The sequence below is a fragment of the Nomascus leucogenys genome, chromosome 13 (assembly GCF_006542625.1).
Source record: "Nomascus leucogenys isolate Asia chromosome 13, Asia_NLE_v1, whole genome shotgun sequence".
Classification (NCBI taxonomy): Eukaryota; Metazoa; Chordata; class Mammalia; order Primates; family Hylobatidae; genus Nomascus; species Nomascus leucogenys.
In genome coordinates this window covers 73824780-73848880 of record NC_044393.1, presented here as the reverse complement: position 1 = coordinate 73848880, position 24101 = coordinate 73824780, and the positions used below count along the sequence as shown (strand labels likewise).

General features: G+C 39.1%; 1 protein-coding gene across 1 annotated transcript; it reads left to right on the top strand.

The window, feature by feature from the left end:
• Positions 1-1632: 1632 nt before the first annotated feature.
• GPR37 (G protein-coupled receptor 37) lies at positions 1633-21454 on the top strand. Its single transcript, XM_003261275.3, has 2 exons — positions 1633-3690; positions 20113-21454. The coding sequence occupies exons 1-2, from the start codon at positions 2668-2670 to the stop codon at positions 20929-20931; spliced, it is 1842 nt and encodes a 613-aa protein (XP_003261323.2). The 5' UTR covers positions 1633-2667; the 3' UTR covers positions 20932-21454.
• Positions 21455-24101: the final 2647 nt, after the last annotated feature.

Below are 24101 nucleotides of genomic sequence, written 5' to 3'. Positions count from 1 at the left end.
TTGATGAATCATTTGATTTCTTTAATGTTATAGTTCTATTACAGTTTCTGAAAATTTTCTTCTTGAACTATTTTTGGTAGTTTATATTTTTCTATACAATGGTGTATTTAATGGTGTATTAGTTTACTATTGCTACTGCAACAAATAACCACAAATTTTGTGGCTTAAAACAACACACATTTATTATCTTACAGTTATGGAGGTCAGAAGTCTCAAATGGGCTGGTAGATCCTTTTTTATGCCCATTCTAGCTTCCAGAGATTGCCCACATCACTTGGCTTGTGTTTGTTTTTACTCTGACCCTCCTGCCTCTCATTTGTAAGGGCTCTTGTGATTATAATGTACCCACCTGGATAATCACAATACTCTTCCCCATCTCAAGAGTCTTAGCTGAATTACATTGGCAAAATCCCTTTTGCTCTGTAAGGTAACATACTCACAGGTATTAGGAATTAGGATTGGGACATCTTTTGTGGGGGTGGGAGGGCATTATTCTATTTACCACAATTGGTATCATATGTTCCATTGTGTTTTCTCCTGCCTCTCTAGATGTGTTGCTTTAAAAAACTTCGGGCCGGGTGCGGTGGCTCACGCCTTTATAATGCCAGCGCTTTGGGAGGCCGAGGCGGGTGGATCACAAGATCAGGAGTTCAAGACCAGCCTGGCCAACATAGTGAAACCCCGTCTCTACTAAAAATACAAAAAAATTAGCCGGGCATGGTGGTGGGTGCCTGTAGTCCCAGCTACTTGGGAGGCCGAGGCAGGAGAATCGCTTGAACCCGGGGAGGCGGAGGTTGCAGTGAGTCGCGATCGCACCACTGCACTCCAGCCTGGGCGACACAGCAAGACTCTGTTAAAAAAAAAAAATTCATAATGTGTTTATTTCTTCCTCTATCATTTTCTCTTCTTTGTCTATTTTATTAGCTATGCCCTGACAGTTTTGACAGGGTTGTGGGGTATAGTAGAAAGGTTGGAAAGGCATGGACAGCCGTGCTGGGAGTGCTGTTCAAGTAATGTTCTGCCTCCAGTCATTTCCCACTACTTCATCAAATACAACTACCTCACTATGCTCTGGGTGGTACGAAGTAACCCATGGTAGGATGCTTCCCAACTCAGTGTTAAAGGTAACGGTGCATCCTGAGCATTCTCGCTCTGCATCTCAATCCCGGAACTGGTAATTCTCTATGACTGACACCTCTGAGCTCCCATTCTCTCCTATCTCACTCTAGGGAATACCTGAGGAGTTGAGGTTTCACCTTCTTACTCCCCGCGGCCCAACCCCTGTCCGCCCCTCCCCCGCCCCCCCAGAGCTGAGACCTGGGCATGCGCATCAGCCGCGACAGATTGGAGGGGACCCTGCTGCTCACTCCCCTGCTACCCTCCTCCCTTCCCTCCCCGACCGCTCTCATATTCCCGTTCCCACCCCCACCCCCCACTCCCGCCCCGCACCCGCCCCTAGCCCGGGCTCCGGGACCTGTCAGGCTGGTTTCGACAGCTGGGGAATTAACCTATCCCGCCCATCCCTAGCCTCGAGCCGCGCAGGCTCCGCGCCTCCGCCCTTGTTCCCTCCCAGCTCCTCCGAGTGGAAGCCGCTACAAATGGCTTGAATGAAACGTGTGTGGGTTTAGTGAGTGGTGAACCACCAGGGGATCCCGTCTCCCCACAAACCAGTATCTCTCCGAGAAGGAGACGAAGGAGTGGGAGGAGGTAACGAGCGGAGAGTCAAGCTTCGCGGGCGCGCGCAGCGGCTGGAGCGCGGGGCGAGGCCGGGCCACCTCCCCTTCCCGGCCGCGCACTGCCTGGCCCCCGGCGGTTCCAGGCACCACCCTCCCCGTCCGGGCTGCGCCCGCTGTGGCAGTGACTAGCTCCCGCGGCTAGCGGCACTGTCCACCGACGAGCGAAGCCCTCTTCTCCGCCTTCTCCCCACGATTTCCTTTTCTGCGGCGGCACGCCGTCCAGCAGCCCGCTTCGCCCCGTCGTCAACTTTGAGCTGGAGGAGAAGCAACTTTGGCAGTGGCCGCGGGGTTGGAATCCCGCTTCTCCTCGGCAGCAGTAGGCTCTCAAGTCGCTGGGGTTAGGTGGGGCAAGAGTTTCGCCGGCGCATCAGCACGGCTTCGGACTGTTTGAAACCTGTTTCCAGCGAGCTGGCAGCGGGGTTGTGACTGCCAGTCGTCTGGGGGAGGGGGACTTGTTTTTCTTTTCCTCTAGAGACCTCGGCTTGCAACTAGATCAAACACTGTCGAAAGGATGTAAATAGGCAGTGCAACTGTTACCAAGAAGGCCACCACCCCCACCCAAAGGCAGTGAGGAGTGTGGGGCTTCGTCTGGGCTCCCCCGAGTCTCAACAGTAGTCAACAGTCAGGCGTTGATTGCAACTTTTCAAGGTCAGCCACCGGGAGTAGCCTATTCCCTCTACGAACCTTGGAGGGCATACCGCGCTGGGACTTGGCTGAGAAATGCACAAGATGCAAAAGGAGGAAGGATTGTAGGGGGCGTGTGTGTGACCCCCAAGACCCATCTTCCGCTATCCCCGTAATCTCCGGTTCCCCGCTACCCGGGCGGGGGTGAGTATGTGACATGTGCCTAACTCTCAGCAGCAACTTCGGCAGCAGGTGTCGATCCTAACTAAGCAGGAGCTGCGGCTGCCGGGTGTGCCCTCACCAAGCCATGCGAGCCCCGGGCGCGCTTCTCGCCCGCATGTCGCGGCTACTGCTTCTGCTACTGCTCAAGGTGTCTGCCTCTTCTGCCCTCGGGGTCGCCCGTGCGTCCAGGAACGTAACTTGTCTGGGGGAGAGCTGTGCACCTACAGTGATCCAGCGCCGCGGCAGGGACGCCTGGGGACCGGGAAATTCTGCAAGAGACGTTCTGCGAGCCCGAGCACCCAGGGAGGAGCAGGGGGCAGCGTTGCTTGCGGCGGCCTCCTGGGACCTGCCGGCGGCCCCAGGCCGTGACCCGGCTGCAGGCAGAGGGGCGGAGGCGTCGGCAGCCGGACCCCCGGGACCTCCAACCAGGCCACCTGGCCCCTGGAGGTGGAAAGGTGCTCGGGGTCAGGAGCCTTCTGAAACTTTGGGGAGAGGGAACCCCACGGCCCTCCAGCTCTTCCTTCAGATCTCAGAGGAGGAAGAGAAGGGTCCCAGAGGCGCTGGCATTTCCGGGCGCAGCCAGGAGCAGAGTGTGAAGACAGTGCCTGGAGCCAGCGATCTTTTTTACTGGCCAAGGAGAGCCGGGAAACTCCAGGGTTCCCACCACAAGTCCCCGTCCAAGACGGCCAATGGACTGGCGGGGCACGAAGGGCGGACAATTGCACTCCCGGGCCGGGCGCTGGCCCAGAATGGATCCTTGGATGAAGGAATCCATGAGCCTGGGGGTCCCCGCCGGGGAAACGGCACGAACCGGCGCGTGAGACTGAAGAACCCCTTCTACCCGCTGACCCAGGAGTCCTATGGAGCCTACGCGGTCATGTGTCTGTCCGTGGTGATCTTCGGGACCGGCATCATTGGCAACCTGGCGGTGATGTGCATCGTATGCCACAACTACTACATGCGGAGCATCTCCAACTCCCTCTTGGCCAACCTGGCCTTCTGGGACTTTCTCATCATCTTCTTCTGCCTTCCGCTGGTCATCTTCCACGAGCTGACCAAGAAGTGGCTGCTGGAGGACTTCTCCTGCAAGATCGTGCCCTATATAGAGGTAATGCCTTCCAGGGGGTCTCAAGCTATTGGCTTTATCTGTTTTCGGGATTATAGCATCAGAGAACTGCTGCTGGATGGACCTATCTAGCTGAACGTCTTTCCTTTTTATCTGGGGCCCTCTTTCATGTCTCTTTCCAATCATTTATGCATGTCTGTATATACAAAAAGAGGCAGCTTCGCGAAATCACTTTCAAATTCATCTGCTCCTGGGCTGTAAAAAAATGATAATCTCACAATATACAGAATTGTTTTGAGTATAAATCTATCTCCCTGAATATGGTGTTATGCATATTTCTGATTTGGCACTTGTCAGAGATTTTAGGGTTAAATAAATGGCCAGCCTACGGTTGTCGTCATCAGAGCCTACAAGAAAACAACAACAACAACAAAACATTAGCATTTGTGTACTAGTTACCTAGTGCTTCAATGTGAGTTTTCCCCCAAGAAGATTATTGCATTTTTTCTTAAACAGCAAAGTTGGAGTAACATTTTATAGAAAGAAAGAAAGAAAGAAAGAAAGAAAATTATGTTCGTCAGTTGGCCTCATGATATATTAATAACCTCTCAAATGAGTTTAAGTGTCTGGCTGTCTTCCATGCTATCCCATCTAAATTCTTAAGTCATTTTTTGTTTCTCTCTTTTCCCATCTCGGTTTCTTAATTTTATTTTTGTGTGTTTGCGTGAACTTAAGCAAAAGTAAGACTTTGGGCTGCGTGGCACATAATTTGTTTAACATTCTCAAAGTTACACATTTGTTATTTGTTATGGGTGGAGAGATTGGCTATTTTAAGGGATTGACCCTAAGACTAGAAAATTTCTTGAGAAGAAGGGGGCACATCTAGTTTCCAAACTTTGGAAACAAAAATCATTTTGAGTGAAATTGCATTGTTTCATCCTACAGCTAGTGTCCTGGCCCACTATTGTGGTAGGTGGAATTTGCTCTTTAAATGGCCTCTCTTTAAACACCAGCTCTTGGAAGGGGCCCAACTGTTTTGCTGCCAGTTGTGTTTTTAGCCAGCTGGCCCTTGATTTTCTCCATTCAGACTGTCCATTTCATTTATGGAAGCAGAAGAAGGGAAACTGTAAATATTCCGCAGCCCCTGATCCTGTCTGGCACCAGGGCCTGTGACACTATGTTCAACATTGTTCCAGGCCTAAAGCTGGGGGATAAGTAAACAGAAAACAGTACCTACTTAGAGGGACCAAAGCTGGAGACAGTAAATAAGACCCTCTGTTATCTTGACAGGGATCAGGTGCAGGATCATTCCATGACTACGAAATCAGCTGTTGTTGCTACTTTAGCAGCGTCCATGATTTCTCCTGTTGCCAAGCTTGGCGTATCTCTGAAACATCTACTTTGTTTGGTAGACAATTCATTTTTGAATTGTGAAGGAGCCAGTTGAACTCATGTTAGAGAATATGTGTCTATTTACCAAACTGCCTCTTCAAGGTCAGTTTCAAATTTCTTTTTTTTTCTTTTTTTTTTTATCAGAAGAAATTGACTTATGCAAGAAAGAGACAAAAGTATAAAGTGGACAAAGAGGTACCTCAATGACAGAGAAGTGTATTGGTTTATCTCACTGGCGATGTACTGGACATGTAGAAATCTGTATACACTAGAGGCAAAAACAATAGGACAGAAAAAAGAAATTGGGGAAAGAAAAATAAAAACACCAAAGTTCTTGAAAGAACACCTTAGAAGAAAAGAATATCAAATTCAGGAAAGAATATAAAAACTTTAGTTAATTTAATGAGATATAAGCATTTTGAGCAATGGCATTTATTATGTACTTATTTTAATTTTCTTTCTCCGTAATTCTGAGTTCGTACAAATGTAATACTTTCTTTCATTTGTATTTCACTTTTTAATTTAATCAGCTCCTCCTTAAGAGTGCTTTGTTTTTTGCCTCTTATTATTAGTAAAGTCTTTTGCTTTCTCTATTTTTGCTTAATTTTTCCCCATCCGAATAGCTTTCTCTGTTTTTCAGTTGTTAGTGCTAGCGTTTATTTTTCTTAGAGAATCAAAGGCTTAAAAAATTCACTCATTTGTTTATTTTTTAAAATTACAGTATAATATACATTTTTACTGTTGAAATAGTGAATGAACATCTTAATAGGTAGCGTTTCTATATTTCTACCTAATCCTTATTACTCTGAAATAATTTTATAATGGTTTATAAAAATAATTATTGGACAATATTGCTGGCTTCATAATTCCTGATTACTGAGAACAAGAACTACAGTCCAAATCTCAAAATAAAAGTGTGTCTCCAGGAGGCACTGATGTTTTCACAAAAGCAAGAGGTATTTAGGGTTTCTTCTACGTTGGGTTCCTGCAAAAACAGGCCCTGAGATGTAGATTTATTGGGGCATCAAGTTTATTGGGTTGTGCTCTCAGGTTCAATACCTATTAGGGAAAGAAGAAAGCAGGATTGGGTGCACAAAGGGAGAAGTTGAACTGTGATGCAATTGCCACAGAGACCTCAGCTGACACCATTAGGAGCTTTAGGGCTGGGATGGCCATGAAGCCATATCCCAAATCGAGGCAAGAGGGCTCAGACTTTACATCTCTTTATGGACCAGTCATTAGATATAAGGCATTGGATGCAAGCCTGCTCCCAGGATGGGGTATAACCTTGAGTTGGGTGGGTCTCTTTGGTCAAGGGCAATTCCTAGAGAGGGATGCAGCTAAGCACTGCCAATCAATAGCCCCAGCAGCTGGAGGAATCAGTGCTTCATTCTTGTAGGACTTTGGAGGGAGCTGTCTGGGTAGAAAACCACAGCATCCACTACAGTAGCTTTTTTTTTTTTTTGAGATGGAGGCTTGCTCTGTCACCAGGCTGGAGTGCAGTGGCACGATCTTAGCTCACTGCAACCTCCGCTTCAGGGGTTCAAGCTATTCTGCCTCAGCCTCCCAAGTAACTGGGACTACAGGCGCGTGTCACCATGCCCGGCTAATTTTTTTTGTATTTTTAGTAGAGATGGGCTTTCACCATGTTGGCCAGGATGGTCTTGATCTCCTGACCTTGTGATCTGCCCACCTCTGCCTCCCAAAGTTCTGGGATTACAGGTGTGAGACACCGTGCCTGGCTTACAGTAGCTTTTGAACAATCATGTTAAATCAGACATAGATAATGTTCTAATCCAACTCCCTCACTTTAAAGATGAATTTGAAGCTCAGAGACTATCCTAAACATATATACCTAGTCAGTAGCCACCAGACCCTTGGTCTCAATGCTTCATATTTATATTTGCTGATTAGACAAACGTGTATGAAGCACAGGCTTTATCCAGTGAGTGTTTTCTTTTCCTTTCTGCTCCTTGGCATCTGAAAATTTTTTTCTTTTTTTTTATCCACTAGACAGGAAAAAATAAAAACCGGTAAATATCGTTTGTTATATAATGAAATGTATAGCTTCTTTTGTTTCTCATAAACTGTCAGTAAGTTCTGCAATTGGTAGTTAATTAAAATTTTTAAAATTGCAATAATCCGAGGCAACCTTACTTTTTAATGTGCCTAGCATGATTAATGATCAAAAAGTTATATAGGTTAAATTTTATGTTCTTAAAATCATGAAGTATGTTAGATTGGTGAAGGACATTACAAATGTATTACATTTGTTCAAACTTTCTCCAAATCCGCTTCCAAAATTTTGCCTCTGACCTCAAGACTTTTAAAATTTGTTTGACATCTTGTCTACTTTCATATTTCTAAATTTTACCTTTCCTTCACTTGTTACTTTCTTATACTTATTTTATTTCTTGGCTGTTTTTCCTTTTTTTTAACTATTTATAATACCTTCTTATAGATTTATGACATAGCATTTACCATTTTCCAGTAATATGTTTAACCTTTTTCAGTGTTTTTATTTTTAATTTTTTCATAGTTAATTTTAAATTTTATTCTCAATTGATTATGATTGATTTTTATAATTTTTCTCTCCCAGCTTCTCTTTTGCTTTATTTTTCTTTCCTACCACAGTTCTTTCTCTTCTACAGCTTGAGTGTTAGCATAATCTGAAGGGAATTGTGGAATTTTGGGGGAGATTTGTAGAAAAATAAGAGGTATTTCTTTATTTTTGTACTTTTTGTAATTTGCATTCAACTCCTCTTTCTATTTTAATTTGTTGGCCTAAAGCTTGAGGATAGCACCCAGCTTCCAAGGTCTATTGTGAGAAAGGAAGTTTTATGATGTTTAATATCGCTGTGAGTGAGAATGTTCTGGGAACTGTTGTAGTTGATGACTTTTCCCTTTCTATTCCAGGATTATGACATCTTTATGGCCTAATAATAAATCTCATAAAGTCCAAGGACAAATGAAATGGTAGGAAAAGCCGGATAGGAGAGAAGAAAATTTGGATAGATGATGGCCATCCTCCTAGACACATCATTTTAAAGTGGTTTGTTACTTAGTCACAAGAAAGAAAACTATACTCGGCCGGGCGCGGTGGCTCACCCTTGTAATCCCAGCACTTTGGGAGGCCTATGCAGGCAGATCACTTAAGCCCAGGAGTTCAAGATCAGACTGGCCAACATGGCGAATCCCCATCTTTACAAAAAATACAAAAATTAACGGGATGTGGTGGTGCATGCCTGTAGTCCCAACCATTCAGGAGGCTGGGGTAGGAGGATTGCTGGAGCCCTGGAGGTTGAAACTACAGTGATCCATGATCATGCCAGTGCATTCCAGCCTAGGTGGGACCCTGTCTCAAAAAAAAAAAATTCAAATAATTCAGACATCGAATATGGCAACTGCTCATTATTTAATGGAAGTCAGAATCAAGGTATCATCTGACCCAGATCCCAGATAACAGATTAAGGTCTGTTTGGGCATTAATTGGAGGTTTTGAATGATCAAGATTCTCTTTAGTTTAAAGAACCCACACCTTCATGGTGTGTTGTAGAGCAGAAGGCTTCAAATAATTATAATGAGATAACCCCAGATCTAACTGTATTTTTAGTTTACTGGGATACAAAACTCCTGCACAGAGGTGGAGGGAGAATAAAGGGAACATGTCTTACCATGGCCTCTGGTCTGGGAATAATTTGTGACAAGTCTAGAATCTTTTCTAATGAGAGGAACCAGCTTCTCCAATGACTTTAGAAATACTGGTTTTAAATTGAGTGGAACAAATGGCTCTTTCATTGCCTTAGATTGTAGCTAGCACTGACAAGTAAGAAAGGAAGGGTTTTTGGAGGTTGAAGATGACAGTGCCATACAACTATCTGATTCTACACAGATTTCCCTAGAACGCCTGTATTCAAGTAATAGAACATTTATCATGGCATATGGTAAATTTTCTTTGAGAGGTGGATTAGCCATTAGGTATTCTGCTGGACTTTTCAGTGGAAACATACTGTTTTGTGAGCAATTTTAAAGTTACTAATAGTATTCTTAGGGAAAATGTATTCAATATATGAGAATGGTGCTGAACAAATATGACTTCCCATTAATCTTTTAGTAATTTTCTATATTCCTATGAAAATATTTAGCTGATGACTCTAACAGGAAGAAAAGTGTTTCTTAGAGTGTGCTTTTATTTATAACTCCATTTCTGAATGGTGTATGGTGAAGTTAACTGAATTTGGATCTTCCACAAGAAATAAAAGCTTTATAATATTCAAATAAGAAATCCAAATAATTTCCTTAGCCATTGATCATAATGAGAATGTGTCCTTTTCTAAAGCTTGTCAATGAATTATAAATAGGAAAATTGATTTTTTTTACTTCCCTTCTATAGATACTGTCTGGCATTCAGCTTTTAAGGATTATATATAAAACAGCAGCACCTAATAACTGATTAAAGAACAATTTGAATAATTTATTATTTTCTGTAATCCTTTTCCATAGGCGTCATCATTATTCATTTGTTCACCATTCATTGATTTATCAAATGTTTACCTGGCTTTTCTTCTATGCGAGGTACTATTAGGAGTGGGCAGGAGAAGAAGGCAATAGAGGAAGAGGGGGAAAAGTTTCCAAAGATGAATATCATAGATGAGCCACTGCCGTTAAAATTACAGAAAAGTAAAGTAATATTCTACACCATGATGAATATTATAATAGAGGTTTGAAAAAAGCATCGTGGAAGCTCAGAATTGGCACTGAAATGGGTCAAGTCACAGTTGTACTTGTTAAGACCAGAGATGGAGAAATTAAAGGGAAAACTGTGCTCCCTCTAATTCTTTTCAATTATATTCTTACTATTAATCTTCATAAATGCCCATACAGCCTAGATCCATGATGAAAAGTTACAAATGTGAAAATCTTTTAATTCTTGCTTTTTTGTTTTCTTTAGCTTTCGTAGGATAGAAAGCCCATAATAATAATTGGCAAAATAATTCAGCAGATAGTTCAGTTCTTGAAATTTCTTTTAAAATATGGAATTTGTGCCAGTGCCTAGGATATCTATCTCTGCTTTACAATTAGTCCTTATTAGCTATAAGGACACTAAATACGTCAAAATTAAACATTTTATTTAAATGAATGGCTTATTTGGCAATGTAATAACAGTATATTAAATTAAGTCCTTTTCTTCTGAAAAAATCAAAACATGTACAAATTGTTTAATCTGATCTTGGAGAACCTAAGAAAGAAGATGGACAAGGGGATTACTTTAGACTCCATTGTGGAGTCGAGGAAAGGGGAGCATGATGAATGGACTTTCTCAAGAACTGGATTAATCTCTCAAGCACATAATCAGATGAAGATTTATTCTGAGCTCCTGAGGGCTTCCAAGGTATCCTGCTATGTCAGCAAAGTATCCCTCCACAGAGACAAGGAAGCAAGTGTGTCTGCAGAAGTAAAACAGATATGAGCTTATAAGTTTACCGAAGGGCTGAGTGGGTGAGGGTCTACCTTTGCTTTCATACTTAGGCTGCATGGACCTTGATACAATTTTTACACCTTTAATGGCATTCGTCTTATGTGCGGCAACCTGATTTAACAGTATCCCATTGGAAGCACATGGACCTGTGTCTGGGATGTAGATTGTGGGAGAGGAATGGGAAGGCAGCTATGCCGTGCAGTTTGTCTCTGCCTCTGCACTTCTGCTCCATCCTCCAGGGATGCGCCTGTCATTTCACTTCCCATGAATTGAGCTGCCAAGGTCCAATAATGAACTCAACCTCATTGCCAAGACTAACTCTTAAATATCCTAATTGGAATAATATTCTTTGTGCCAGAAGAGATGATCTCATCCAAAATTTCACAGTGGAGTTGAGAATGGGATTACTGCAACCTCAAATATGGAGGGTCTTTTTTTATTTGCAGAGTAAGTGTAGATACTGTTCATAAACTTCCATAAAACGCAGGATATGATCACTGTGCCAGTCTTGTTCTTGAGACAGAATACTTTCCTTTTGTGAATTTGTAATGGTTTTCAGTGTTACCTGTCTGTACACTTGAATAGTTCATAGCATTCATTAATGAGGCAAGGTCATTGATTTGATCCCTGCCTAGAATGAGACATTCTTATTAGGTCTGTGACTCTACTCAGGGATGTTACTTTTTTTTTTTTTCTGTCAAAATAGCCCCTTCCTCATCAATTCCCATCTTCAGGACCTATCTTTACTATTGTCTCCCTAGTTCAAATCCTTTTTATATCGGAAAAGCATCTGATAAGCCAATTTGCATCAAGATATGCGATTTAGAAATAACTGCCTTTTATAAGAAGATTGTATCAAGAAAGAAATTTCCTTAACAGACTACCAATAGTGAAATTTTGGTTAAAAGCAGATAAATTTTGTCCTAAAATATGGTTTTTCAATTTTATTAAAATCATGATGACCTAACTATACATAATTTTGTTTTTAGTTTGAGTTCACAAATGCAAATCAATATCATTAGTCAGAAAGGGAAATAGGTCAAAATGTGTTACTGCTTTTTGGAAACTCATCAGAACCCCAAGGTAAGGAACTGAAATTCCAGGTCACTTTAAGATTAATTAGGAACATCATAATAATACCAAAGATTGAAAACTGGACTGTGGGCTTGGAAATATTACATTTTGAAATGATTTTGTAATTACTGAGAATAAACATGGAATCTTTAGAATCTAATATAGATGGTTTATGTCTTAAAATGATGCTAATCTTGTTTCATTTACATTTTTATTTTAATAAACACCTGACAGATTGATAGGAATTATAACATGTTAGACAGGTTGTAGTTAAATGAATTTTTTAACCATATAAGGAATGTACTGTGCTATAGACATCATAATTGGTAAGAAACCTTAATTCAAGATAGGACTATAAAGGAAAAGAGGATTTAGGGAATCAAGAGAAGTTTTGGGAGAATATATTGATTTTTAAATAGTCTTAAATGGCTTTTAAAATAAGGAAAGTGTGGTATCAAGCTTAGGCAAAAGAAAAGAAGGTGGAGAATGAGGTAGTAATGACAGTTGATAGTTGATGCTTTCAAAATATTTTTCCCCCGTGGCATTGGGAATCATGTATAAATTGAATAGTCTGAGTATATTAGAAATAAATGGTTATTTATTATATGTGGGCATATCAGACTAAATATCAGTTGATAAGGATAAGAAGTCTTCTCTTTGACTGTGGAAGAGTGGCTGCCAGAGTTCTGTTTCATTCCAGAGAGTGCACAAGCAGTGTATACGTGAATGTAAGGGGTGAGGAAAGTCTCTTCTTCTCTGCTTTTGGTTTAGAAATACTAATCGAAGTGTGTCACTGCCATAGTATCATGATCTGCATACACTCCAAAATGAAGACCTTTTGCAAAAGATCATCTTATTCAGAGCAGTCTGATAAACAGTGGCTCTGATAAACTTGCTCCCCGACTCGTGCTCAAAAAAGTATCTCCCATGGGAAGCTGCCCTGAAATGCTGCAAGGACAAGGATAATGGAAAAATGCAAGAAGAAGCCAAAGGCATACAAGCTCCAGCCATTTAGAGGTTCTACCCTGGGCTCATCCTGCTCTTTTCCTGACTGGTTGTTAGGCCTGTAACCACTGACATAATAGGTTATCATTCACGGCCCAAATGAATGGGTTTTCTTAACAATAATGCCCTTGTTTTGAGGGTTACTTGTAAACAAAGGACAGCACATAAATAGATGTACTTACAGATTTTTTATGTAAAATATAATCCAGCCTAGAATGCAGTTAACAAGACCTTGGTTAGAAATTTTCCTGTTTTATAAAAATCAGTGTATTCTAGTCATTTCACTGTACTCGAGCATGTAGATTCAATTTTATAGGAAGGCAATTTTGCTTAGAAGGACACTCTTTTGTTTTTTCTTTTCCCATCAGTGTTATCACTGATTTGTACCAGAAAGTTTTGCGAAAGACACAATTTACTTTATGATTTGTATTTTATGGGCTTTGTGTTGTCTACTTCACATCTTACTCTCATTTTTAATCTTTTTTTACTTGTCTGCAGTAAGCTTCTGAGAAATGCAGCAGTAACTAAGACAGGATCTCTGTAGATTACTGCTTTTCATAAAGCACCCATGGGCTCTTTCTTCATATCATTTTGAATGAACAGAGATTTAATGTAGCACAAAGTGGCTATGGTAGCCCAGGTTCCTCAGGTCCTGATAGTTGCTTTAAATTAGAAACTTGAGCAGTGGGAAAAATGAAATCTAGTTATATCTTGACTTATAAAGTATGCTTTATACCTTTTATTAAGTATTTTGCCTTATAAGTTTCTTTCCGTTTGTATTTTTTTTTAAAGAGAAACCTAGGGAAACATGGGACGTAAAATTACTGGAAAGAGCGATACATTTTTTCTTATTTTATCGAGGGAGAGTTTCACTCTGAATCTTTCCCCAAAGTCATTGTTGTCATGTAACTTACTGACTGGGTTAATTTCTCATCAGGGGTATAAAGTAGCTGTCTTAAGTTGGACAGCATAGGTGCTGAACCAAAATTTGGGACTCATGATCTCATAAATACATGTTTAACAGAGGGACAAAATATTTAAAAGCTGAGGTATATTTATGGTTCTCATAACTACCAAGTTGGGTTTCTCTAAATTCAGTCTTGCCAGTGGTGATAACGGACTAGATGAGGACCCGTATCATTTCCATGCAGGTGACTGTATTTGTACTCCTTCATTATCCTAACCAAACTACCTGTTTTTTGTTGTTTCTTTCTATAACAAAATTTAAAAGTAACTCAAGAAGCCATTCACAAAAACTTCCATTATATTTTCAAAATCCTCCATACTTTATAGGTTGTTTTTTTTTTCATTTCGTGGTAGACTTTCATAGTGTATCATATCAGCATCCACAATAAGGGGAGAAATACATATTACCTTGCTCCTTATTAAGAAAACTGAGGCAAGGAGAAGATGAGAACTCATCTGTCAGAGTATTGAATGTCGCTTGAATATTGAACATCTGGAATGTCCCTTGAAATATCTGGATCATTAAATTGAGCCAATTGCACCTTGACTGTAATTAGGAATAAACCTTTTTAGATGACTTCAAAGTGGAGTTTTGTTAGTTAGAAAAACATTCAAAATATAGAATATAATAAAATTATTTTATAATATGAGTGTTTTAAGCCCTTAGTATTCATTCCCCAGTATCTTATAAATCTCCAAATGAGTAAATATTGTAATAGCATAAATTTTACCCCTAAAATTATCATTATAAGAGAAAATTTATCTATTATCTCTATATTATCATTTAAGAGAAAACTTAAGAAACCCATCCAAACTTTAAATGATTTATTTAATGATTTTCTAAATGACTAAAGTAACGTATAAAGCTAATGGCAATCCTTCCTGGGCTATTTTTTTTTCCTACACAGGAGCAAACTTTTACAACTTTACAAGGGTTACTATGTATGTCAAGAGCAACAAAGAGTACATTTAGACATGAATTCCAGGTGGTCTTCAAGTTCTCTTTCCTTTTTGTACCATCCTTGTATCCCACGGATTTAAATAGATACTTCAGTTAAAATACAAATCATTACTGTATTGCATTGTTAATAAACAGTCAAACTGACAATCCCAAGGTTATCCTAGTCTAATAGACTAAGTAGGGCATAGATGATATTTGCAAAGAATTAGGTCATATCTCTTGAAATGAAACTATACATCAGGAGAGGTTTTATAATTTGGTCAGCCTGTAAAGTTAGTTAGACATCTGTAGCAATTTCCCTAGGAGATATTGGGAAATTATGTTTGTCTTCCAATCTTGTTAAACTAGTGATTCTCAATTGCAGTCTCCAGGCAAACATGGATATGTCCCAGATCAAGGGGAGTCACAGTGAGCATGCCAGAAACTGTTAGTCAATCCTCTCTGCCTAGTAGACTGTAATGAGTCACTCCATATATAAAGCAACTTGCTGGCTGCATGGTAGCAGGTGGGAGATAGTCAAGAAATTCTGTCATGGATTGTAACCCTCTTGAGGATAAAATTCCTGCTTTATTCATCATTGTTCCCAGCAGCAGCTACAGTATATTTTATAGATTCTCTCTCTTTCTCTCTTAAAAACAAGACACACACACATATAGCATTGTGCTAATGCAGTGGTCTCTTTGCTAGTAATACAGTGTTCAATAAAGGCATAATAATGGGAACAGTTTAGGGGTGATCAAGAAGAATGACCCTAAACCCCTCACTTTGGTGTCCAAAGCCTCACTGCTCCACATGTGGGCTGGGTGGGAGCTGAAGGAGCTTTATTGTTGTTACTCTGGGACACAAAGAAAAGCAGAACATTGTTGTTTGAAAGATCTTAAGAGTTGTTTATTTTGATTCCTTTGCTGTCTCTGTATTCTAATGCCAATCCTCTCAAAATGCTCAATATCTTATTTTCCCCAATAGTTAAAATTTTGTTTCTAATTTTCCTCTGATCTTGAAATTCTCAAAATTAATAGTCTTGTCTCTGAAAAGTGTTTACAGTTCTGTTTTTGTTGCTGTTAATTATTCCTCCCATTGCAGTTTAATTAATAAGAGATTGCATCTTACTCATTCAGTCTCTCAGGATGTTGCTTCAAAGAACTACCCGTCTAAGCCAATGCTTAACAGCTTTACTCCCGAGAGCATATTTCATGGTGATATTGAATTTTAGCAATCAGATATGGTCATTAAATGCAGAAGATCTGGCGTTCATGATGCAGTTTTATAATTGCACATAATTGCACTATTCATCTTGGTAGAATTTTTAATAAGCTGTATGTAAACAAGTACATTTCAAAATTGTGATAGAAATCTTTTCATGTTGCTCCAACATCTAGGAATTTTAATTACATGGATAGATTTCATGTTTGGGTAAGCAGAAATTAGAATGCCACTCATTATTCATATGATTTTTATCAATTAATTTCTGAGGTGTGCAGTTACTTCTTTACATATGTTTAAAGCCTCCTATAAATAATTTGGAAAAGTACTGACAAGGCCTTTGTACATTTCTTGCTCTTTCACACCATAAAATATAGTGTGTAAGTGAATTTACAGAAAAAAGATCTGAAGTAATATCACTGCAGGCAGTGGCAGCAGAAGAGAGTAGATGTCTAGGACTGGCATTTGGGATGTAGTTGCCAAGAGCAACTGCATCCCGAGTGCTAGCTGCATTTGGAGCAGTGCTGCTTTCTTCAATGGCTCCTTCAGCAACTTTCTCTGTTGCTCTTGTGACCTTTCTGGACTGTTTACCCTGTTGCAGCTGGATCCTAACTGCAGAGAGTACTATCAGAGAAAAGTTCAATTTGAAAACAGAAGCCTGGATATAGGAGCTTTTTGAAATTTGTATGTGAAAACTGGGGAGGATTCCTTAATTCATGATTTATCAAAAAGACTACAGATCATATATGTTTGAGCTTTTGACTTGGTACTAAAGCTTTTGGGAATATGACTGAAGAATTGAGCATCCTCAGATAAAACACAGTGTAGAATTCTTGATGATAAGTTGGAATACATGTAAATCTTGCTTAACATTTGTCCTGGCTTTGGTTGTCTTGTGAGATTGAAGGTAACGAACCTGGAAAAACATTGTTTTGCTTTCTTAGGCAGTTAACATCTTCTAATTAAGAGCGGATGTGCAGCACAGCTTCTGATATCTAAGGAGTTGGTAATCTAACACACCCATCTTAATACATGTTCACCCACATGCATTGGCCGTTACCTTTCATTAAAGACTTTGTAACTTCCTGGAGTTAGGTATGTAGTTACTAGCATTTGTGATAATTGATCCATATTTTTTCAATCTGTAGATTTAAAACTAGGGAGATGAATAGAGAAGATGCTATCTTTTGTGCATTGTGTGTTCTTTGCAAGTAATGATAGAAAACCACCAAGCAAATAGATGTTCTGAGCCTCTAAAAGATTGCCTCTCCTCAGAGTTTCCAGTATTTTTATGTTACTGAGCTTTCCTTTTAATAGAAGTCCTATTTATGATTTCAAAAGGATGCATAGCATAAACTTTGGTAGCCTTGTATTTGTGGACTCACTCGGGCTATAAAGTGACGGGGAAGCATGCACAAAGATTTGCCTTAGTGAAGGTGGCAGGAAAGCCTTGACGAGGGTTTCCGATAGTTTAAGAAGTTTTGTTTTGTTTTTAACAGACTTAAGAGAAATGAATCAAAACATTTGAAAAACTAATATACAAATGTCAAGTTTCAAAAATCTATAAATTAATGTACTGTAATTTCTACATGATACTGTTTGATACAGAATTTTAGGAAGTGGCCAGCCGTTCTTAGATGTCTTTAAGTATGGCAATTGCTGACATTGTAAAACATGATCATAAGACAGTTGTACAATGTGGACCTCAATTTTAGAATTATTTTGTGCCTTAGCGTAGATGCAAAATGAATTTTCATCAATGTGAACAATTTTTAATTTGAAAGTTAATTATTAAAAGATGAAGGTGGAGATTTTTTTGTCATTTGCAGTCATATTAGGTTGATGTTTCTTATACCAATGTTTATGGGAGACATTCTGAAAAATTTGGAGAATAAGAATTGTGGTTATAAGCCCAATCATGCCTCTTTATCTGCACTGATCTAGAGCTTTGCTAGCCATATTTTTTTTCATTTTTGCTTTTAATATAGTTAACACCTCATTATACCTCATTTTCAGACTATCTCCACTACTAGTTATGAGAGTAGTCAGGGCATAAATACAATGTACTTATTTTCTATATTAGAACTAGTAGACACCATCTGATATGTAGCATATAAGGAGGAATATTTAACATTGGAACTGTCAGAATCCACAAGGCAAGTTGCCATAGCTCTGGGGAGAGTGACAGCTTGAATATAGTAGATAAACAACTAATGTTTTGAGTACTAAAATTGTACGACAAATGGTTTCCCTTTTGTCAACATCATCCCTTTGACTTTTAAAAAATTAGATATTAACATTATACTTACATTTCCCCTGCCCCTTTACCAGGGAATGGCCTGTAACCATGCTTCTTAAACCTTCCTAGCAGCAGGCAGGGGAGAGCAAATGCATATATTCAAGTTGTCTGGGATGCAGACCAAAGCATTCCATCCAACCGGGGAATTTTCTTTTAGTCTCATATTTTATCTGAAACGTTATTAACATTTTACCTTCTACTCATTGTTCTTGTTTAAATATATAAATAATGACATTTATTACATATTAAATTACTTAAAATTTCCCCAAAATATTTAAGTAGATTCAATATTGCCAGGTGATTGCTGTGTTTATGTTGTAACTTTGAGAACCATCGTCCCCATCTTGGTTGACTATGATTTGCTTGAGGGAAGGGACTGCTTCTTGTAACTTTCTATTTTCTCGATACCAAGCATAGCGCTCGGCATAGAGTTGATATCAATAAATGTGTGCTTGTGTTGGATACGTATCTGTTTGCCCCATTTGAGTACATGTACAATGCTTAATAAATGTTTTATAAGTAAATGAAATGGTAGCATGCTTACATTAGGAACATGTGTTTATATTCCTGGAGAGCCTCTATGTGAAAAAAAAAAATAGGTACATATTTTTGGTTCTTAACCTTTAAATGTTGATTTTTTTAGATGTCTGGACCATATGCTTAGCAGTGCCTTTTTGAATACAGTTTTTCATGTGGTTATTGTCAAAGAGTTTTCTGCTCCAAAATTTTCCTGTGTTTGGGATATCTAGACATTCTTTTTCGCTATTTTCTGCATATTTTCATGTATTTTTACATGTTCTATTTTAGTATCTCCTATTTCTTTGAATTTGATATACATACCTATTTTATGATAAATATACTTCTTATGTCTGATTCTGTATCTTTGGCATATAAATTCATAGTGGCTAATTGTCTCTTGCATATTGTGACTTTTCATTTTGTGAACCCGTGTCCCTTGAATTTTAACTATAGGATTTTTTGAGGCCTGGTTTTAAAGTGCATTCTTCCAGAGTGGATTTATGTTTGATTTTTACCAGGTGCCTGGGATTATTTTAAATTGTATTTTAAATTGTGGTTTTCTGAGCCACATAGATCCTGGAAATTCTAATCCTAACACCATGTAAGTTCAGGCTCCCGGTTAGAATTTGCCATTTTTTCCTTCCTTTTCCCCTAGTTCATCCAGACCCAAATCCTGTCATCCAGGCAGATTTCTTCATCATCTCTTTCTTTTTTCCCTTTACACCTCTAAAGATGTCAGCATTTGAGGAGTTCCAAATTCATAGGGAGTCTTTGACCCAATCCCCACCCACATTGGCCCCAGCTCTATTTCCTGTCTCTGTGTACCTGGGCACCTTGCCTCACTTTTCTAGCTAAAACTAGCTTGAAACCCTCATCAGGATTGGCAGGTGCCCCTAGGGCAAACACGCAGTATGAAGAGGGAGGGGTCTCTGGCCTGTTTGAAATTTGTTTCCTTTTTGATTTTGGCCTCTGGAGAATTTCCCTTTCTTGTTTTCCGTAAGTGTATGCCTTTGAAAATAATATTGTAATACTTTATTTTGCATTTAGGAAAAATTGGAGGAGCCCTCTAATCATTTAGTCCATTGGAGACAATAAGCTCTCTAGTGTTTGCTGTGTGTAAGTCACACTACTGAGCCTCACACTGGAAAACATGAGCATCCTGGTCAGCAATGAAAATGGGAATTTCTGCACTACTCTGACTCCTTATCTAGATCTCCTAGCGGCAGACATTTTCGTGGCGAATAAAAATTTTAGTGTATCTGGGTTCTGATCTATAACAAAAAGGGATTGGACTAGCTGATCTTTATGGATCCTTCCAGTCCTAAATGTTCTGCACTCTATGACCTTCAAACCACTACAGTTTGTTTTCTTTTTTTATGCTTACAATGATTCAGCTGATGTCCTGAGCCCAGTTACCCATGCCTCATTCTGAAAGACTGTTCTCTCTCTCTCTCTTATTTTTATTTATCCGTGTTTTTTTACGGTTTTGCCAATCTGCATTTATTTCCTAGTGCTTTGATCTTTCGGGGGACACCGGGAATAAATGTCTTCTATGTTCCCCCACAGGTCGCTTCTCTGGGAGTCACCACCTTCACCCTATGTGCTCTGTGCATAGACCGCTTCCGTGCTGCCACCAACGTACAGATGTACTATGAAATGATCGAAAACTGTTCCTCAACAACTGCCAAACTTGCTGTTATATGGGTGGGAGCTCTACTGTTAGCACTTCCAGAAGTTGTTCTCCGCCAGCTGAGCAAGGAGGATTTGGGGTTTAGTGGCCGAGCTCCGGCAGAAAGGTGCATTATTAAGATCTCTCCTGATTTACCGGACACCATCTATGTTCTAGCCCTCACCTACGACAGTGCGAGACTCTGGTGGTATTTTGGCTGTTACTTTTGTTTGCCCACGCTTTTCACCATCACTTGCTCTCTAGTGACTGCGAGGAAAATCCGCAAAGCAGAGAAAGCCTGCACCCGAGGGAATAAGCGGCAGATTCAACTGGAGAGCCAGATGAACTGTACGGTAGTGGCACTGACCATTTTATATGGCTTTTGCATTATTCCTGAAAATATCTGCAACATCGTTACTGCCTACATGGCTACAGGGGTTTCGCAGCAGACAATGGACCTCCTTAATATCATCAGCCAGTTCCTTTTGTTCTTTAAGTCCTGTGTCACCCCAGTCCTCCTTTTCTGTCTCTGCAAACCCTTCAGTCGGGCCTTCATGGAGTGTTGCTGCTGTTGCTGTGAGGAATGCATTCAGAAGTCTTCAACGGTGACCAGTGATGACAATGACAACGAGTACACCACGGAACTCGAACTCTCGCCTTTCAGTACCATACGCCGTGAAATGTCCACTTTTGCTTCTGTCGGAACTCATTGCTGAAGGATAGAACTTGGTTGGGTCAGATTTATTTGTTTGATTTTCATATCCCGTGAAAGTTTTTAATTCATGTTTTTCCTTATAGGGAAAAATGCAAAAAAGAAACAATAAAGAAAGAAATATTAACTACTGCAGAACTGATTTTACAAATTAATATTTGTGCTTTGAAAAAAAGTTTCTATTTAGTTATTTAAGAAGAACGAGAAGGCCAATAGTTTTAGATCATTTTATCTGGTATGGTGCTAATATTTTATTTGAAAAAAGTTACTGCAACTTAAAATTGCTAATGTTTTTTCTTCTTTTAAAAATACAATTATTGTATATTGATTATAGCCATGTGATTTTGTAGGTTATTTTATATTTGAGTTGTGATTGAAAGTATGTTGTATATGGTATTGTGAGATGATTTGTACTTGGAAGCATTCACAAAGTAGCACCAAATAAATTACACTTTATTCTTTAATGTCATTGTCAATCTGCTTTTAACCAATATTCAATAAATCTTCTAATTGCCTTAAAGATACAATTACTGGTTCTATGCACAATTTAAAACCGGCCTTACTGTTTTATAACGTATTTTCTTTTAAGGCAGGTAATCATTATGTTACAAAGAAGTTTTTCTAATAGTATTTTATATGCATGATTCATAAAACTATGTTGTATGTTAAAACAAAGCTGTATTTTTAATATTCAGGTATAGATGTCAAATTACTTCTGAATACTTATAAAATATGCATAAATAGCAGAGTAGGAAGAAAGTTTCTTTTTTAAAAAATTCACCTCTGAACTAGCACATAGAGCTACAGATTTTCCCTTGGGGAATTATGGGCAGAATCAAGAATTTTAAAATGCAGTTGTCATCTGATTTCCTCTGAACACTGACCTTTGAAGCTTTGTGAATCCTACGTAAAGCACTCTGAGTTCTAATTTTTCTCCTTTTGAAAAATAAACTTGATGAAATCTATACAACTTAATTTCTTTAAGTGCAATGAAAGTATAGGAGTGGAATAATAACATATTTATATATTTTTATTAGAACATTCAAATACTACCTTTAACTTGATGCTTCATAAACTCTGAATAAAAAAACCTAACCTCCTCCATTGGGAACATCTGAATCCCCTCTTTTGCCTCTTCGGGAGTTTAAAATGCAGCAATTGTGTAGGATGCTTGCTGTGTGGGACACATGTCTAACTCAGGTGGCAGAGACCATGACCTAGTGACACAGTGATATTTAAAAGCCACCAAAGAAGATGTGTAGTTGGATGTCTTTGTCTTCAGAAAAATCTTGTTATAGGGAACCCAGTTTTCTTGCTGGGAAAATGTATTTTCTGCTTGCTGATTTCTGTTCTACTCAGCATAAGTAAGTCAGTATTCCTTTTTCCAAATTATAACATGATGTTATTTAAAAATCATTAAAGAGATTGGTGCAGGTGAAACTTAAAATGGCAGTGCCCAGGCTATCTCCTTTTTCCCAGTCCAATACTTTTCAAAGGGGTTTTTCCCTCCATAGTGGGTATTCTGTGGGATCTGCAAGAGAATTAAAACAAGGTGCCCTTGTCTTCTTGTAGATCCCTGTAATAGGTCTTTGGAAAATTTCTCAAGAGGACATCTGAGCTAGGTTTTGGCTGCTGAGCAGATCAGCAACTGTGATTCCATAGTGTCTCTCTTGATATTTAGTCACTTTATAAATCAAAGAACAATTGAGCATGTCATGTAGAAAAGATTCTATCCTATTACCTGAGTAACTAAAGGTAATAAATAGGTCACAGCCTCACACCTTACAAAATCAGGCAGGGATGACATGGATGGGAAGGAATAAAATAAATACATAGACAACTATGATATAAGCTGGGGCTTGTTAGGTGCCTCAGGAAGATGTGAAGTTCTGCGATACTTTGGGATAGAGGGAACGCTTGTCAGAAGAGAGCATGGAAAGCTTTATGAGATAACTGGATGTGTGGGCTTTTAGAAGGAACTGATGAAAGATTGTGTGAGGAGTGGACACTTCAGGAGGAGAGAGCTAATTTATAAAGGAATACAGGAAGAAATCAGTGGGTGTGACTGAAGAATAAACAGCCCAGTTTGACTTCTGTGCTACATGTGCATAGAAGCCTTGTGGGAAATATTAAAGAAAATATGCACCAAGGCCATCTAATAATAGGGCCACGTTTTGAAAGATGTTTACATGGTGGTGCTTCAGGAAATGGGGCTTTGCTTTTAAGGTTTTTGAGCATGGGGAAATAGTATCACAGCTCTGCAATAGGAAGATCAACTTGCAAACAGTTTACGTAGGCTGGTAGGGGACAGTCTGAGCATGAAAAAGCAACTAGGAAGCTATTATAAGAGATTGAACCACAATGGAGGGAGCGGGAACTTAAATTTCTTTTTTCATTTATACTTGCCTTTCAACTTTTTATAGTTGCAACATGTACTTTCTTATTGAATCCTACCTCTGTCAAAGTGGAAACTTTGATAACTCAAAACAAATTGTCCAAAGTATAAAGTGATTTCAAAGTTTTCTCATAGTCTTGTGTTTTTCACAAAAAACAATTTCTATAACATACTTTTAAAAAATTGTTAATCATTTCTGTTCAACATTTCTACAGTCTAGATCTTATCCAATGTCTTCCGCTCCTCATTCAACAACAACAACAACAAAAAACTCACATCTAAGATTAAGTTCAGTAAAATTTTGATTAATCAGAAAATACTAGGAATGTCGTTTTGGTTACTTAACAGTAACACTTTTGTGGTTTCAGAGTAGTCAATGAAAATATTTTCAAAATATATGTCTATATCTATAACTGGATATAATTAACTCGATTTAACATTTACTTGATGATTCACAATTTTGAAGCCTTTGAATGTTTGACTTCAAGCAGCAAGAAAGATGGAGTGATGGTGGGAAGGTAAACGTGAAGTGGTGCTCTGAGGGATCAGTGGTTGAGAGAGAAGAAGTAGGAGGAAGAGCTTCACAGAGGAAAAGGATCAAATCCTTATTCCATATTATAGATGTAAGTAATTTACTGAATTCTAAGAAAATGCTGATACTTATTTTAAAAACTGTATCCCTAATCTTTTTTCCTCATCAGTTCCTTATTTCTCATAAAAGTACAATTAGAATAAAAGATCAATTTCTTTAAGAATTATGGTGAAATTGATTTTAGTGT

Bases quoted from the DNA above. Each gene is read 5' to 3' on its own strand.
- GPR37 (XM_003261275.3), top strand. From the start codon at position 2,668: ATGCGAGCCCCGGGCGCGCTTCTCGCCCGCATGTCGCGGCTACTGCTT. The intron at 3,691-20,112 runs GTAATGCCTTCC...GTTCCCCCACAG, and splicing joins AGATCGTGCCCTATATAGAG to GTCGCTTCTCTGGGAGTCAC.